Source organism: Cyclopterus lumpus, chromosome 17 (assembly GCF_009769545.1).
Source record: "Cyclopterus lumpus isolate fCycLum1 chromosome 17, fCycLum1.pri, whole genome shotgun sequence".
NCBI classification, from domain to species: domain Eukaryota; kingdom Metazoa; phylum Chordata; class Actinopteri; order Perciformes; family Cyclopteridae; genus Cyclopterus; species Cyclopterus lumpus.
Genome location: NC_046982.1, coordinates 4,430,036 through 4,449,668, shown reverse-complemented (window position 1 = coordinate 4,449,668; position 19,633 = coordinate 4,430,036). Strand labels below are relative to the sequence as shown.

Sequence of the window (19,633 nt, the reverse complement as noted above, 5' to 3'; positions counted from 1 at the left end):
TTTAGTTTCAGATTTACTGACAACAAATGATCATGCATTCATGGGTGAAATTGTTCTGCTATGTAGCATAATGAAACCAATTAATCAGAAATGTTTTTTTCCATGCAAGAATCCATGAAATTCAAGAATCTAAGTTGTGGTTGTTCTCCGTCACGTGGCCGATGATCAATCGTTTGTTATCGATATACGAAGTCGGGACCTTTTAACATGAGTTCTGAAAAAGTGCAGGAATCGTGTGTGTGTGTGTTTACGGTGGGGGATAGTTAGTGAGGACGTGAGGTTGAACCAATGGCAAAAGAGGCCCGACATGACACAGAAAGTAGTGCAATGTACAGTACACAATGCATCTCGTTAAATGTACAGTGTACATCAAATACTATACAACCAGAATCGAGAATAAAAAAAGTAGAAACACAACAAAAGAAAAAGAAAATAAATGACAAGTTTACAATAATTACAATAAGTTACAAATGACCAGTCCAGAGGCGCTCTTCACCCAGAGGACGATACATCACACTGGAGCCACAGAGAGAAACAAAGATTTGTGTGACAGACGTCCTACATGTCCTACAGCTCTGCTTCTTGTGCTTCACATTACTAAAAGCCATGTTGCTATACCACATATTTACAGGTTTTCTCCCGGGTGCTCTTACACGTTCCATTTCGCAAACCCCCAAAAAAGCTTTTCCACTCTTTGAGTCCAGCGATTAATTGTTCTCTTTTCATTGTCCTTCTTCACCTCCATACACACTTCCATCGTTCCCCTCCACGTTCTTTTTCGTTGTGTCCGTCCCTCTTACGTTCTGTATCCGGAGGCCTTCGGGCGCAGGAGGTCTTTCTGTTCTGCTGAACTTTCTCGCAGTAGTTGATCACAAACTAAACACAGAGAGAAAACGTGTCCGTCAGTTTTGGTGGTGGTGTGCATGCACATGCATGGCCACTCCTCCGTTCGCTTCTGTTCCTCCTTTGTCCCCTCTCCCTCAGATGTCTGAGAGGAGTTTTAATATCTTATATTTTCTCCTGCTCTCCATCCTTTCCCACCATCGTCCTGCTATCTATGATGCTACTCAGGAACTACAGAGTAGGATGGGGGACCTGTCCTCTCATCTTCTCTACACCTCTTCTTAAACTACCCACTTCACCATCCATCCTCTCCTTGTGCTGCTGATCCTCCACCCTTGTCTCCCTTAGAAGTCTACATAGTTGCCGGTGGACTTGAGGCCCTGAAGGTGCATGTTGAGGTCACCATGCGGGGCGCGCACTCCCGCGTGAACCTGGTTCTCGTAGAAGGCCTGGTCCTCGTAGTTGACGCTTTCAGGCGGGGGAGGGTTTTGGAAAGGAGGGTAGGGCTCTGAAGGCAGGCCTTGAGATGAGATCTGTGAAAAGAAAAGCAAAGATTAAGAGAGACGTACGATTATGACAGCAAGGTGCAAACCCAACTTGTCAAATACCAACGCCTGGTCAGTGGGCCCCGGTATTCGATACAGACGCACTAAGGATACATTTCACCTTCTTAAGATTCATACTTATTTAAAAAAACAAACACAATGTTTTGCTAAACCCATCCATGTAAACCAAAAAAACATTTGAAACTATTTTGAAAAAGCACTATGTAATAAGCGGACACCGCCTCGCTGTCACTGACACGCCAACACGCCAACACTAACGCTCAAGGGTAAACAAACCAAGCGTTTGTATCTGGCGAGTTGGAAGTTACTGCCGGTACCTCGTTTGTTTGCAAAAAATGCAATTATAATTTGGGGACAGTGACATGGCTGGATAGCTAGCTAGTCCTGTTGCACATACCATCAAGTTCAATTCACTATTTGGCAACGTCATTAACTAATCTTGCAAGTGTAATATTAGCTTTATGCTAGGTTTACGCTAATCAAGATTTTGTGAACATATTAATATCAGTAACATGCCTGATAGCTAGCCTGTCTTGTTGTTAAGCATACAGTACCAATTATATGTACTGTTTTATAACCGTACACAATTTTATTGACTTTGAGTCTTGCTAACATAACGTACTGGCGTACGTGACTTGAGGCCATGCAAAAGTATTCTAAACTGACCAAGCTTTCAGAAGATTTAAACATTTAGAGACAATGCACTCCAAAATATTAAAATGGCCAGATCTTTTTTTATATCGAAAAGCACATTCGCCAGCTCGCATGCTAGCTAGCATGACTCATGACATTCCAGTGACTAGAGACCGCAGTTCAAATGCTAACCCAGACTACAGTTCAGCACAGGCCCAAAACTCAGCCCTTTGGACCTTCCTTAACTGAACGTAACTGGTATGCTACATTTGAGTCTCGAAACTTGACCCAAGCGCTATATTTCCTTCATACGTGACCGTTAGCTTTCAAGGCTAATCAAAAGCACGTTAGCTCTTTTCTCACTGGGCATAGCACATCTACTTGCAGTACATAAGACACACTACAATCGGCACACTCAGAGAAAGAGACCAAAAACCAACCAAAGTCGACGCAACAAGTTTAGTTAGAAATCACGTGTGTGTGTCCAAGACCCTTAACAGGCAGCATGGTTTAAGAGCATAGAAGCACTCTAGTGCAAGAAAAAGTATTATTTTTGACGCCTGCAATGTATGTAAATGCATGTTTCATATGAAACTTTGTCAAATAAAGTTCATCAGATATGAATATTTTCTGGTTTTCTCAGACTTCTGGGATGGAATACCAAACAGCTACGGTTTCAACAGGTCAGCTTAGGCTCAGGGGAATTGTGGGGAACTTTCTTCACTATGTATCTGTCAATAAAGGATCTAACAAGTACTATTTATTAGCGCCATGGAATGATGAAAACAAACTCGGCACATGTTGGTAACTTGAATATGTAGGTGAAATAATGATACATTCTTCATCAAAAGCCATCTGTCTCCCACCTGCAGCAAAGGTCAATTAGCAGTAATGATTTTGTTTGTTAAAAAGCGTTTTTAGCTAGCTAGCAAACTAGTGTCTACACACAAATTGATTCTTGTACATTGTCATATATTTAGAGAAACAACCATCATCTCTGGGTAATCTGAAAGGCTTTTACTGGCAACATTGAAGATTTGAATGCTAACACCGTGGCAGCAATTAATTCCTGTATTCCTATAATGAATGAACCGTTCTAATAGTTGTATCCACTTTGGTGTAAATTCCCATATAAAAAGAGGAGTAGTTTTGCTGCAATATTTTCTCTCCTTCTGTAACTTAATATGGGGATTCTATACAGCAGTTCCTTCTCCCACGTAGAGGCATTTGAAGCTTATTTAAATGACAGCTAGCAGTAGCAGTGAATACTTTGAGATATGTGCACCAGCAGCGCTTTGTGATCACATTTAAAAAGGCTACAACACAGGTCCCACTTTGTAAACACTGAGAAGTGACTCGTCGTACCTGGTTGTACTTCAGGTCATCAGTGGGCGACACGTATGCTCCTCTGTGCAGCGTGGAAGACCCACTGGAGATTTGACCTGCAGAGACAGAGAGGATGAGGACATGAGCTGAACGCCGGCTCTGAAACCATTTATTCAGGTTTGACTGAAGGCAGAGGATGGTGGGTCGGCTGTCAGCGTTATCAGCTGGACGTGATGCAAAAGGAATCAAAATGACGGTGAGCGAGGATGATTAAGGAAAGCTTGGAGCTCAGTGTGTCCCTGCTGTCGGAGTGAAAAAATGTCTGCAGAAATGAAATAATGAAACCTTATAGCAGACTGTTCACAGTACTTGATGTAGGTTCATGTATGTTCCCACAAAACTTATCTTGAATAGAATAGATTGACAATTTGGGAAACATGCTGCCTTGCTTTCTTGCTGACAATGAGAGGAGAAGATTGATACCTGTCTCATGTCTGTACGCTGATTATGACGCCACTGTGGGATGGTAAATAGCTTAGCTTAGCACAAAGACGGGAAACGGGCGAATAGTAAGTCTCGCCTGTGTCCACGATAAAATGAAATCCACCCCCTAAAAAATACCAATATACATATACAGTGGGGCAAAAAAGTATTTAGTCAACCACCAATTGAGCAAGTTCTCCTACTCAAAAAGATGAGAGAGGCCTGTAATCTTGTATGTCTTCCATTTTCTAATAATTGCTCCCACAGTTGATTTCTTCACACCAAGCTGCTTACCTATTGTAGATTCAGTCTTCCCAGCCTGGTGCAGGTCTACAATTTTGTTTCTGGTGTCCTTTGACAGCTCTTTGGTCTTGGCCATAGTGGAGTTTGGAGTGTGACTGTTTGAGGTTGTGGATAGGTGTCCTTTATACTGATAACGAGTTCAAACAGGTGCCATTAATACAGGTAACAAGTGGAGGACAGAGGAGCCTCTTGAAGAAGAAGTTACAGGTCTGTGAGAGCCAGAAATCTTGCTTGTTTGTAGTTGACCAAATACTTATTTTACCGAGGAATTTACTAATTAATTCATTAAAAATCGTACAATGTGATTTCCTGGATTCTGGTTCTCATCCAACACTCTACATGTAAACAAAAAGACGCCTTCTCCAAAATGTTGAACTGTTCCTTTAAAACTGTAAGACCTATATCAACATGTGGTTGATACGTATTCCAAAGCTACACACCGAGCTGGAAAACACATTAGCTTTATGGGAGAATGTGTCAGACGTGCAGTGTGGAACTCCTACCCATCATGGCGTCTTTCTGGGATATGTGTTCGCCCTTGTTGCCATGGTAACTGGCATTGCCAGTCGACTCGTAGTCTGCCTTCCTCTCCTTCAGCGCCACCATCTCCCTGGGGGAAGCAGGGGCGCTCGCTGCACACAAACAAACGGAGGACGTCTTAGACCTTCACTCCATCAGAAACACATCATCAATACTCCTTAGGAATCGGAGGGGTGGAGACTACAACAGGAGGGACAGCCGCTCACATCACACGGAGAGTCCCTTCATGGCAGATGGATGTGCACATTTCTAAGGATTACAGGCTTTGTATTTGACCTCAACAGAGACACAGCACTCTCACTGTCACCCTGAAATGAGTCGAAAACGGGTGCTGCTTGTGGGTATTCTTCACAAATCTGGCTTTTTGACCAGGGTGTGATTTCAAAGATGTATATATTGAGTCATCGCCCCCGCATCTGATTTCCTCTTTCCTCTTTCTGTCTCGCTGCAGGCCACCATCTCAAACTCCCACTGGCCCTTTAATCTCTGTCTTGGCATTACTCAGCCAAAAGGTATTTTAATTGTAATATTGATAATGAGTTAGATCTGGTTAGCCGTGTTGGAGGAAACCTGGCTATTGATTTAGTGCCATATGGTTCAGTAGCGTTTCCTCTCATATTCAAATCATCAACGGCCCTTCACATGGAGGCTGCTGGCCTGCCAGCCTCTTTGTGTGGCTGCATCTGTGGCTTTGTCTCGCTTCTGTTTCACACTTTTAGCATTGACCCATACGCTCATCAGTATGAGTAATAATAATAATAATAATAATATGAGTGATAATAATATCACAGGTCTATCGTGATATCGGCACCTCTCCACAGCCAGTTATCCAAATATGTCTTTAGTGTGTGAAGGATTGCCACAGAAGGAAATCACAAAATGACTTGATGGACCGTTTGCTTGCACGACATTGAACTGAGAAACTAAATTAAAAGTATCATGAGATATGATGGAAACAGAGCAACTTGTCTGGTATTGAGTGCAGAACTGACTATATCCTCTATATTGACACAACATATAACTTCCTCTATTGTTATTAGGGATCAGATATCGAGCTGATACTGACTGAAAGAGCAGGAATGAGTATCTGTGACACTGGGACCAATCTATTCAATTCAGTTTTATGTTTTTATACTATATACATTATATACTAAAAATATAATCACTGGCGATGCTGCATTAAAAAGATTTACACTTGACTTGTAGATTATGGTAATTTTGAAGATTTACCAAGTTGCATGTGTATGATTTATTATCTTAATAACAAACAATGCAATTCATTTATATCTATGTGTTTAGCTTCCCACGCACTTACGACAGTCGTTTTTTGGAGGATTTCGGGATACAACTTCACCAAAATGAGAATCCAATCTAATGGCAGCCTTTGAGAGAACGTAACAACGGTCTGCTTGTAGCTCTTTCCGTAACAGCCCTGAAATGTCCTGAGTGACATCACAAGCAATATTTACACAAGTGGCACCCGTGTCATGGGAAAAACACTGATCACAGTTTTTTTCAAAGGATGTTGTCATGAGTCCAATAATAGTGAAACCCTAATTTGGTACTACCGCAAGGGAGGGACCCTGCAAGGACTTTACTTGACAGCACAGTAATTTGCCGGTGGCCGTCTCAGTGTGAAGGTTAACACAGCTACTAGTTCGAGCTGTTTTATTTGGTTTTGACTGCACGGGTGGAACGATGGATAGAGGACAAACAGGAAGATAGGACAGTTGGGTGTGTGGACTCACCTGATCGATTGTTGGGTGAGGTCCGTACGGGAGAGATGGACGGAGTGCGAGAGGAAGAATAAGGGCGCTGTCTGTCCCTCTCTATCGTGGAGGAGGAGCCGACGAAATGGTATTGGGAGTAGCCGTCCTGGAGAAGACAAGAGAAGGACCAGAGGAGAGGAGAGATGAGACGATGTAAGAAATAATGCACCTGCACGCCATGCAAACGGTCTGGAGCGCATTCAGACTTTACCTTTTTGTAGAGGCTGCGGAGGTCTCTGTATTGCCACATGCTGTTCAGGACTTGAGATGCTGCTTTCACGACTTTGGGACTATGTCTGGGAATTCAGCAGAGAGGGAAAAAAAGACAAAACAAGTATAAAGCTTGACTGTCCTGCTTTGTGCTCATGGGAGCTATGAAGACATCACAATGCAGAAGAATGAGGAGACAGACATTAAGGCGAGACACTACACCAGTAAAGCACCGTCTCACTGCTGTCTCCAAAGAAGAGGGACAACCATAGATGCAAAATGAAAATGCCTCTTTTTATCTCCTCAAATATGGCACTCCAATTGTACTGAGGCCAAATTGAGTAATGATTGATTGATTGGCCAATATTTCATTCTGGGTCCTCTGGGTTTGACTCAGCTGAATAATGGCTGTAAGTTTAATTGGCTCATGTGGCCTTATCAACGCTAAGCAAATTAAACTTTATTTCTGTGAGTCATTATGGAACATTTTTTATTGTTGGGGATTCTGAGATTGCGTATCATGCACTTGCAGTGATGCAAAGCAGGGATCTTTAAAACATTCTTTGAAGAACAAGAATATATTAAAAGAATAAGCAAAATAAGAAATGACATGCTTATCTTTGGATTTAGACCTTCAATACTCCAAAAGCGACTCTAATGAGATATTATTTGAGTAATAACTGAAATTAATTGGATAAAACTAAGAACCAAATGTAACTGCCCTACAAATGCTAAAGACATATTTGGTCAAAATTCTGTTGAGACCTGAAGGACTCTTTTGACATCCGTTTTAATATATTAACAGTGTGCCATAGAAATTTTGAATTTCTGTGAAAGAAATGTTGAAAAGTTTAAACAGAGCCAACAACAACGAGACAGCGAGAGCTGGTCTATGTTGAGTAAAAGCTAGCATTGAGATGGCTAGGAATAGCCTGAGCTAAAACTAAAACTAATTCTACTTATTGATAGCCGTTGTAGCTGTCTATAAATTAAAAGTGTACTGGTACATAAGGTAATTATTTACCATAAATGAATGAAGCAGTAGCTGAATCCAACCATGATGGAGAAAACACCATAGCTAAACTGCTGCTAAAGCTAACTAGCTAAGTAGATATCAGTAGCTTTTCACTCCAGTGGATTTAATGCAATTGTGTTACGCTACCTTTAAATTACATCTAGAAAAACAGAGAAACATTTAATCCCTACACATTATAGCCCTTAAATAATCAAAATAACATTATTTGTAAATATTTTTGTTGTTGTTTTGTTTAATGTTAAATAATTGGTTAATATGGACAGGAAAGCTGAAAGAACACCTTTTGATGGTAGATACAGCATGTCCTCACTTAAAAATACCTAGAGGTGAGAGTTTAGTATCTTCATTTCTGGCATTATGTAGGTTCCATGGCACTGATTCTTCTGGGCAAACATAATCAGTCTTTAAAGTTAAGATAGATATTGGATAGAGAAGATATTTCCAACATCGAGACATGTATATAGATAAGGGACAATACAGTTTCAATACAATTCAGGCATTGGCAGCACACAGAGCCTTTGATTGTGGCATGTCCCCTCTCTTGCTGCCACCCCATGTTTCCTTCTTCCTGTCTCTTCTGTCAAACAGTCATATAAAGTAAAATGACAAAAATATACTGCGGGTAAACAGACTCTGCCAAACTTTTATTTAACATTATTCAAACAATTGAGGCATTCTGCCAGTGGGTCAAGATAGCTGCACTTGTTTTCAGTGCCATTATCTCCAATTAAAGTCAAACTCTGGAACACAGTTGCTTTGAGATTTATGCATTAACCCATTATTGGGATCCGAGTTCACGTGTCACTTTTTGTCCTGACTTAGTGTGTCACCTTTGTGTGAGGTCTGTGAATGAACACCTTACCAATGAGCTCCTTGTTCCTGATGTCCAGAGCCATGTTTCTCAGCGCGGTGGCCACGGCACAAACCACTCGGTCGTTGTCTATCCTCAGCAACTCCACCAGGATGGGAAGGCCCTTCTCCTTACGCACTGCGGCCCGGATATACACCGACCACTGGGCAGGACAGGGGGGAAGGAGGGTTCGTTAACTGTTGCGTATAACTTATACTTTCATTGTTATCGTGTAACCTTCTGATACTGCGGAAGCTGAGGTAGGCCATGTGATGTTACCAAAAGCTCTGGAAATGCAGAGTGTGATATGTTTTTTGTCAAACACTTTGTACTCTGACATTTCTAGTTCACAAGAAATGGCACTTGTCAAGTGCAGAGTTCAAGAGAGGTCAAGAGCTTGATGCAGTTCATATGCTGTCTGTCTGCACAAACCAAAGAGCTGTCTGTCAAGTTAACTGACAGACAGCTAACAATCAATGAGGTTAGAAAATAACACTACTTACTTATAGCATCATCTTAAAAAAGATCATTATTATTATTAAAATGTATTATTAGAGTCTTTTGGATGCCATTGCATAAAAGTGTTATCCAACACGTGTACTGTATGTTAGAAATGGACGTAGTAATTGTGGCGTCCCATTGGTTTATAGACTACAGTTTTGAAGCCTTGAGTTCAGCATTTTGTCTGTCGCCACCAGAAGTGACGCAAGAGGGTGGAGCTAAGTACAACCGAACACTGGATAAGACATTTTTAGGCGACCAAAATGCTACAATTTGCTTTTCACGAGTTGAAGGTAGCCACACCCGAAAGCATACCCTGCTTTATGGTCTATTTGGCTCTCAATGGACCATCATTTACTAAATGAACATCGTGATGTATTAAAGAAGACTCAAAACTAGAGATTGAGACCATAAACTCATGTTTACAATTTACTAAGGGAATAAATCAAGTGAGAAGTAGAGTCATTTTATCATAGACTTCTAGACAATCTGATTTCTTTTGAATATGGGGGACCTCTGGGGTTGTTATTTTGCCGTGTGCTGAGAATTCTTTCTTTCAGAACACTTTGGCACCCACTAACACATTCAATACACAGCAGATGCCCTTTGGTATAACAGTGATATAGGCATAATCCTTACCTTCCAGCTGCCAGCAGCTAGGTTCTGCAGAGCCCCAGCTGCTCCCTCCAGGGTGTCTGGGTTGGAGCACTCCGACAGGCAGTGTGAGGTAGGGCTTGACGATGGTGGGGTGCCACAACATCTGGATGCCCTTCGGGGGTTCCGCCAATTCTGGAAATGGGCCGACGCCGTCCCACTGCGGAAGATGAGACGTCATTTAGAATAGAAAAGCGTTTTGAATTCTGCGTGAGGCGAGGTTGACAGTGGTAGGGTGCCAGCCTGGTCCCCTCGGGCAAGAACAGGGGAAGGAGAGAGAGAGGATTTACTATTCATTAACTGTGTATAAATACGCTGGCATTCATCTGTTTGTGCATTTGTTTTTTCTCTCTGCTCTGTAATTGAAATCTGACATTGTGTTGCTGATGCATTTTGGAAAACACACACATACTGTATTTGTAGTGAAAGCTCTGGGTCTTGATAAGATTTGGAAGTGACATTGCAATATAATTCACACAGATTAGCAGTGGTGGCATTTGACTGACATGTGTTGATGAGTAGGTGCATGATGAAGAGAGGTATTTGGAATCAATAAGTAATCATTAGATGCTGCCCTGTACTACATGGTTGACTTGTTGTTATATGCCTATGCATTTTTTTTGTGCAAATTCAGAGAGCTGATCAAATCTGCTTGCGCCAGTTGTCATTTCAGTCGGATAAAAAAAAAAAAGCAACCATTGTATCAAAAGTGACTAAGAATGTCTAAAGAATGAGTTAAGAGTGAAAACATACACATAAGCAGCCTCATCTATCATAACTTATTATACATAAAGTACAGTTAAATGGACCTGTACTTGTACAACGCTTTTCTAGTCTTCCGACCACTCAAAGCACTTTAACACTACTTGTCATGATTCATCCATTAATACACTGATGGGAGGGGCTACCATGCAAGGTGCCACCTGCCCATCAGGACTATCTAACATTCACACATCGTTTGGGGTTAAGTGTCTTGCCCAAGGACACAACATGGACTAGCGAAGCCAGGGTTCAAACCACCAATCCTCCTCTGATTGAAGGACGATCCTGCTCTACCACTGAGCCACAGTCGCCCACCTCGGCAAGTCATCATATCACAATAATGGGTCTGAGTGGTCGCTTAAACTTGTGTGTAGAGCTGTCTACTTGTGATCCAGGACACATTTATTGTAAAGACGGTCTGAGGTCTATTGAGAACTTCTGAAAACTCGACTAAAGAGTCCTTGTATGCTTTATCTGAATGTGATTTTGTATAGAAAATAGTATCGTCCTCCTTCCATCTGCAATGACGTAATGTCCCACAACATCTGATGAGGCTTTGTAACGCTGCCAACAGACTGCATTGAAAAAAATAAGAAATAAATTGTTGTCTCCCCCCTCCATCTTTCCTTCTTGACTCTCCCTCTCCCTTTATATCTCCTCTCTACTGATATATCCTTCCCTCCTCTCCTGTCTCCTCATTCTCTCTTCTAATTACCCCACCGTTGATAGAGTTTTGCCCTCTCCAACAAGCTCCCCAATCGCTACTTCATGGTAATCGCTTACAGCTGCACTGGAGTGGAGACAGACAGCTAGAGGGACGATAAGTGGGGGGGGGGGTATTATAATTTTGGAGAGGTTATGATTTCTCCCTTTACAATCTGATCCCAGGGATAGTTTTGAGATCCCTTATCTCACTGGATCTGCCTGGATACACAACAAATTCTTTGAGGGTTCGCTTGGCAAAAATAAGTTAAAAGGCCTGGCTCATCACTAACATCATTTTTTCTTAAACCTCCTTTCTCTTCCTTTTCCAGAAGTAAAAAAAAAGGGGGAGATCAATAAAAATAAATAAAAAGCATGCAGGGCTAATGAACAAATCCACCGGATGTGTCGGGTTTTCAATTTCACAGCTTCACTAGAAGTTGTAAAAGACGTCTTCCACTCAACCAGAATGTGATGCTGATTGCTTCTTACCATCACAAGAGGTTCGAGCCTACTCCACGGCAGCCGCTTGGTGTCTGCCAATTCTACAACTAATAGGGCACTCGCTTTATTTTAACTAACCGGAGGACGGACCTCTTCCTGTTGGCAGCAGATGGACACACCCAGGAAATCCAGAGCGAAATACTAAAAGTGCCTCTGTTTTCTTTTGATTCTGAGCAAAGGTAGTGAGTGCATACAGTAGAGGGTCAATATGTAGGTAGAGCCATAATCGTGTGATCCTGCTGTGTAGAACAACAAAAACATTCAATTAAGAAGACGGACCAATCACATCATCTAGCTTCTGCACGTAGCTGTAAATCACCGTATTCGGGTGACGTGGCCCTCAATAATCCAGGTGGGTGAAATCACAGGTCGAGGTGACAAAACAACAATTCCGGCTAAAACATCATGAATATCAAATTCATAAATACTCATTTGAGACGAGAGATGGTGTGAACTGAGCAAATGTTGCTGAAGTACAAAATGATATATTGAACAAAGCAATACAAATGTAAACATATAATGGTAGGCATAGTGTCTTAGAAAATACACATTAAATGCTCTACAATTCTATTCGTACTACTCAGACTGTATAAAGGAAGTAGATGTAGTCGAGTTTGGTATTCTTGCCATCTATATCTTGGTTTTCTGCAACCAGAAGTGACACAGAGAGGGTAGCCCCGCCCTAAAGCCTACTCTGCTTTATGGTCTATTTTTTACTCTGAATGGACCATAATGTACGACAGACAAAATGCTGTATTGAAGACTACTCGAAACTAGAGATTGAGACCATAAACTCATGTTTACAATGTTTACTGAGGGAATAAATCAAAAGAGAAGTAGAGTAATTGTATATAGACTTCAATACAACCAGAGGAGTCACCCCTGCTGGTCAGGAGAGAGAATACAAGTTTAAAACAGAACAACCGTCTTTATGCCAATTATCCATGAGTGTACATGATGATTGTAATAAAGTTTAAGTTTGGTGAAGTTGTATCCCGAGAACTGGGACCGGTTATTTTATATGAACTAAACTGATGTTCCTGACGCTTTTTCAGCCTTCAAGTCTGTCTTTCGCAAATCCTCCGTTTTTTTTTATTTTTTATGTACAATGTTTTTCAGTACAAATACTTATGGCCTTCCTTAATATTTACTTCAACCTCAAATTACATTTGCATATCAATTACTCACCCTGTGTTATCTTGAATTTTTGAAGAAAACTAAAGTAAATGAGTCTAAACTAAATCACAATAGTTGACAAAGCTCTTCCACGACTCGTTCAGTATATGCACGGACCTGCGGCATGCTTGTGGAAGCACGAGACGGTCTTCTTTAAGAATCCAAGGCAACGCAGGGATATACAAACGGTATAGTAATTACACAGACAGGACAGATGCTAGGTGGAGCAACAGGAGCCTCCGTTTTAGCTATGAGCAAACATCAGCCTGTCTGGATATTCATCCGAGAGCAGCGATGAATCCACCACATTGTTATCATTATCCACCATACTATTAACTGCACAGATGTGCAGTGCTCTGTGATGAACTCTGCCCGACCATTTTGATCTCACATGAAGCACCAGCAAAAATGATTTGACCGAATCGAGGACGTAAAGAACCAGGACAAAAGGGAAGATCTTTAAAAAAATACATCCAACTTTCGGCTTCCCCACCTGGTCGTGCCCCTTCTTTTTCTTCTTCTTCTTGCCCCAGCATCCGGAGCTCTCTGCGTCCTTGCCGCTGGTGTCACACAACAGACCGTCCAGCTCCTCCGACCCCCCCTGCTGGCTGTGAGACGTCTCTGCGGCCAGACGGTACGACAAGTTCCTCAGGATGCACACGCAATTCTCTACAGTCTGGTGGCAGAGAGAAAGAAAGAGACAGACATGAAGGAGGACAGATAACAATCAAACACTGAAAATCATACTGGAGAGTAGACATGCACACACACACACATTTATGAACATACTGTGCAGTGTTGTCTGTATAATATACGCTGCTATATGGACACGCAGACACACATGCGTCTGTGTCTACATTACGCACACAGACTAATCCCATTGTTGTCGCAGACTTTGATCTTGTGAGGGTTTTCCTATGAATTAAAAACTTCACATTTCCGCGTGAGGAGCCTCCGTGCGACACACTAGCAAGATCCTTTAAATACATTAATGGGATGTTCAGGAGTTTTGAAGTGGGGCTGTTATCTCTATTCGGCGTAGTACCTAAAGCGGTGGCAGTTCGTGCGCCCTAAGTTTGGAGAGACAGGCAGAAGTAACGAGACAGGTGCAAAGCAATGCACTGTTGTCGACGGCAACAGCTAAATAGTGCACACTTAAACTGACCGTGACTGTTTTAGGTGGGTCCTTCTTTCACACACACACACACACACATTTATGAACATACTGTGCAGTGATGTCTGTATAATATACGCTATATGGACACGCAGACACACATGCGTCTGTCTACATTTCCGTGTCCATCTGTGTCGGGTAATATTACTGTAAAGAAGAATCTGCCAGCTTGGGCTTTTATACTTTTGATAAATACTGATGATAATTACTGATTAAGACTGAAGTCTTAGTGATGTGTATTTATCAGCAGATGCATATTCATATTTCACAGTGTGTAGTTTGTGGCCTGCCAACCTCGCACATTAACATAGAAACCACAGACAAACATTTAATACAGATTAATGTGCATATACAGCGTATGCAAATAGTCTGCACAGACAAAAATAAAACACATTTGCACACAACTCGTGCATATGCATGTCAATAAAAAATATTCGACACAGTTATCATCATGAAACACAGTTTTAAAAATATTTGGACGGTGATAAAAACTAAATAAATAATTATGATAAAAACATAAAAGCATGCAGACCCACATCCACACAACTTTTCAGTCATTGAGATCTTTTTCTTTTTTATTCCCGTGCAAGTATATTTGTATTCAGATGTCTTTGTGTGTGCGTGAGCTCGAGGCCATGAGAGAATGTGTGCAAGAGAGGCACCTTGCTGTCGATCTCACTGCTCCCCAGAGCGGTCTGGATGACGTAGAGCAGAGCGTCTGTCAGGCCCTCGCACTCTCTCATCCTCCGCCGGGCCTCCTCGCCTGCAGAACTCACATTCCTGACACACACACACACACACACACAAAATCAATGAACAGTCCAGCTGAGAACTGAACATGGAGCACAGCTTCAGAATATCATACGCACGTCTGTAAAGTGTGTGTGTGTGTGTGTTGAAGCATACGGATATGTGATAGTGGATACGTAATGCAATGCCCTTTAAATGTCAGACTATTAAGGACGGCTAGGAGATGCCCGCGCCCTCGATGTCAGTGAGAAATGGCACCGAGCTTCCAAAACGCCATTAGCCGCATTTGTTTTCCTTTAATAACAAACGTCACCATTTTAGTCTCAAACCAATGTGGTTGTCAAGACCCGGGGGGGGCATTTACTTATGCAACCTGTGTTAATGCCTGAATACTTCTTAAATGGAGTGAGTACGTCCGTAAGCCTTCATAAACAACAGAACAGTGATGATAAATATGTCTTAGTGTTTTAGTGTGGGCTTCTTTGATGCTTTTATTGCGTATTTTCACAGTGAGAATCGTGACTGCAAATTAATGTTGCTCCACGTTTGTCCGAATGTGGAAATAGGTAGCCGCATTAAGCCGTGTGTGTGTGTGTGTGTGCGTGTGTGTGTGTGGTTTTCAGCTTTTTGTGGACATGGCAAAAGACAGAAACAGATAAAACATCAACATAAATGCAGTTTGTGTTTTGGTTAGATTAATTTCTGGGTATTTTATTTCTTATACAACACACACAGCATTAGAAGCTCGACTAAGCACTTGATATGTTTACTGGATCTTCACAGAGAGCAGGTGAGTAGACACATTGCAGTTGAGATTAATGGGCCACGCATGGTACGGGAACTATTTGTTCTCCTGTTTCAAATATATGTCTGCAGAAATAATAAGATGATGCAATAAAAAACAAATACACGTACACAGCTGATGTGTACTCGGGAATGTTTCAGGGCAAAGTCGTCATTATTCTGTCTGCAAGATGTGTTTGATGGAGAGAGACCCTTAAAATGGTCCTCCAGACTCCACAAATAGCGTAGTTTTTAATTGCAGGTGTGTGTAACTACAAACTGCATTTTGTTGCGCAACTCTGTTGTCCAATGACAATGAATGAACATTGTAACATACCGACCACGGCCTGAGAAATAGGTGCCCCATATTCCTTCACACGAGACAATCGGCGCAGACGGGGCCTTTTCGGTAAGGCCCAGTCACACATCTGATGTTTAATAATGGTGTGAGGATGTATTAGTCTGTGAGGGTGGTCTATCAGACGTGCCTTCATTATTCCTAATTCTCACTCCTGTATTTTATATTCATATTCACTAGCAAGAATGCCAAGATATTATCACAACAAGCACAAATAGACGAATAGGCATATTCATAATGAACAATGTGCCTTAATGCATATTTATAGGTAAATAAGTGACTAGTTATACTGCACTGTACGTGTGACTACATATAGGAGCTACATGACTATATGTAGTGAAAATTAAGATAATATAGTTGATAATATATAATCACAAAAGCTACTCTGATAATATAAACACATATATGATCTGATTCTTTGATTTCCCCCCACCCCATTGGCAATCCTGCGCTCAGTGTGAACCCCAGCGTTGACGATAAGTTGGCAGCATGTCAGTGTTAGTGTTTACAGATCGTTGCACTGCCCCCAAGTGGCCAGAAAAAAAACAACAATCCAGAACGATTTGAAGTAACAGGACTTTTTTACACCCCGTATTCTGAATTGTTTTAAAAACATGTCACGCACAGCCAATAACATCTGAGGCACTCGGGTGTTATCGGCACTGTTATCTTTTTTAAATATCCGGCGTGGTGGAGCACGGAGCCAAAAAACAACAAACAAGAATGTGTCACAGTCCTACTACTTCCAGACTTCCCTGTATGACTAGCATCACGTCTCGAGTGTAAAAACACAAAAGCTACAGCAACTCTGAAGCCTCGTGGCGAGTCATCCGAAATGCTGCTGAAGTCCGTCAGCTCTCTGGGTAAAAATGACAGACTATGACCTAAAAATAACCGACAATAGGGGGACTCCTTTCTCTGCTTGAATGTGGTTGGTATTGGCAGACCGTGATCTCGCAAAGTGAGCGAGTATGTCATTTCTATATTATATAGAATATATATATTATATTATATTTGCGACAATAAATATCACTGATGTTGGATAAGAAACAGATACTGACCGGAGGCAGCCTGTGGCGTTGCGGAGGACCTGGGAGGAGTGGAGGTGCAGCTTGCGGTCCTCCTGTGTATGCGGGGACGTGTCCCAGCCCGAGTGGGGGATGATCACAGCGTTGGTCAGCACGGCGAGGGCATCCTGGATGATGGGCATCTTCAGGGCGTCGCATGACGACAAGTTCCACAAAACACCTGAGGAGGAGGCAGGGAGACGGGACGTGAAAACCAACCCGGAGGAAAAGGGACGAAAAAACAACAACGGAGGAGAGACAGACCACTCCAGAAAAACGTATCGTTGAACAAATGGGATGGGATTCTCAACTGAGCAAACCACCAGGGCCCCACACCCTGAGGGCCCATAAAGCCACAGGTGTGTGGTGTAAGTGTCTCTTAAAAAGCTGCTTCAAAACAGCTGCTGCGTCCTTTGGTTCATCAGCTGACCACAGCTCTATCCCCCTTAAAGACAAACTGATTGACTTTGGCCGGCCTATCAAGTGCCTGCTGCTGAGCCTGGGGCATGTTTCCAGGCGACGTGGTCAGAGAGGTGCTGCACGCCCCCCTCACTTCTCTGGGCTCTGGACTTCATCCGCTTTCAAACCACTAGAAACGGATCTGTTTTGCAGATGATGTGTGGTGCATAATACAAGTTAGGATGACAAGAGTATGTGTTTCAGAATAGCCTGTTCATAGAATTCTGAGTTGAGTTATTTTGTTACAATTCAGTTGTGTTTACATTTTCTCAGGAAGTGCAAGTGTCTGTACGTTGTGAATTACACAGTATTCAAAGAATTAAATAATAAATAATCAGCTATAATGCCTGATAATATAATCCCCTTGCCAGCCTTCATTAACTTGTACCTGTTTTTTAATCATTGTAGTCTAAATAAAACTATTGGGTTCTTTCAGTGCAAGAGGTGGGCATTCAGGCTATATAACTGCGTTCATTCATTGCGATGATTGAGAACTATTAATCTGTGAGATTTCCATAAACAGATATTGTATTATTGCAAAATAAAGTGTACCTACAATTACACTACACAGCTTCACCTTGATGAATAATTAAGCTATTACGATTAATAGGAATAGCTTATTAACAATAACATTTCTGGAGCAAAAGTTATAATTGTAAGATCGGTCTTTGGGCCTCGAGATCATCACAGTCAATGATGTAATCACCAGACTATCATACAACTCCTTAATGAGAGTGTACACTTACATCTTCACAATCATAAAGATTAATATAGGTTATTTTAAAAAGACAAGGTAAGGCGATCATATTCTGTAAAATGATCAGTGTCCACCTCCTGTACGACAAAACCCAATAGTTGTATTTACACCACGATGATAAAAAGAGCTCATTTTAAAAGACAATGTACGTATAGAGGGTATTAGCGTTATAGTAACTATTTAATTCCCTGAATACTGTGCAATTCACAAAGAAATGGCAGACACTTGCACTGCTTTGATCTGGCTATACTTTTGAACCAAAAGGGGACAGAAAACGTTGGGCTTACCGGGCTATGAAATACAGAAAGAGGGGCTCATTACCGTATAGTAATGATTACCGTATGGTGATGAGGCCTCCTTCTGTATTTCATAGCCCGGTTTATTAGGAAAATACGCCGTTTGAAACCTAAATCGAGTGTGAAAATAGAGGCGTTTAATGTCGCTTTGGGCTTCCCGTAGTTGTGTTGAATGACTTGTGCCAAACATGATACCACATTGCTAATAGTTAGCGAGCTAGCGTTCATTACACGGATGCATCTCGCCGTCGATACCACTCACGAGATAACGTAACGTCCATCCGCAGGACCCTTTTTAAAACACGGTAGCATATTTTTCACCATTAGCGGTTACACAAAGTGTGGAATGTAACATTACAAACCAGAACTTCAGCTAACCGTTAACGTTAGCTACGATGACGCACACGGCTGTTAGACTTATATGCGCGTTGGCGGTAATATTAGCATACAATAAGAAACTGAAGTTCCTAAAACACTGACATAATTATAAAGTTTACCTCGAATTATGGAGGCGTACTTCGCAGTGGCGGAGGCCCAGTCTGGTCCACAAACAATTCCAGGGCGTGGCCCTGAGTGCCTTTGATTGCGCTGTGGCTCTATGAGGTCACGATCTGAACTACGTCATCATCATCATAGTCTATAGATAGAGCAACAGTACACAGTTGTTTGTATTTTTTTCTTCACAGAATTTTGACACATAGAGAAAGTCCATTCATTGCATTTATTACAAGTATATCTTAGAACAATATATTTCTAATTTCTTTTTAAACAGACCTAACTGTAGAACTATCATGAGTTCCAACGCAGCCTCAAATGGTCACATTTTAAGTTTGGATAATTCTAAACTGAATAGGGAAAAAACACAGGAGCAATGGTTGATGGAGGAGAACAGGTCTCTCAAGAGACAGTTAAACCAGCGGGTTCCAAACAACTACCAGGTTGAGCTTGAAAAAGAACGAAAAAAGACAGCTCTCCAGGACCGTCAATTAGTGCACTTAAGAAATGAATTGCACAAAGTCAAAATTGAACTTAAGGAGGAAAAAGAACAGCGTGCTCTCAAGGAATTAGAGCTGAAATATAAGACTGTGTATAAGCAATTAGCGGAGTCTAAACAAACATTGATTGAGGAAA

The 19,633-nt window shown here is 41.7% G+C and overlaps 1 protein-coding gene across 1 annotated transcript; it reads right to left on the bottom strand.

Moving 5' to 3' along the window:
- Positions 1–19,295, bottom strand: LOC117746291 (catenin delta-2-like). Its single transcript, XM_034555339.1, is given in 13 exon segments — positions 1–1,376; positions 3,408–3,484; positions 4,658–4,786; positions 6,443–6,569; positions 6,675–6,759; positions 8,565–8,722; positions 9,700–9,777; positions 9,779–9,874; positions 13,352–13,534; positions 14,695–14,812; positions 16,985–17,171; positions 19,000–19,098; positions 19,277–19,295. Coding segments are annotated over 13 exon segments (1,545 nt in total). The 3' UTR covers positions 1–1,187.
- Positions 19,296–19,633: the final 338 nt, after the last annotated feature.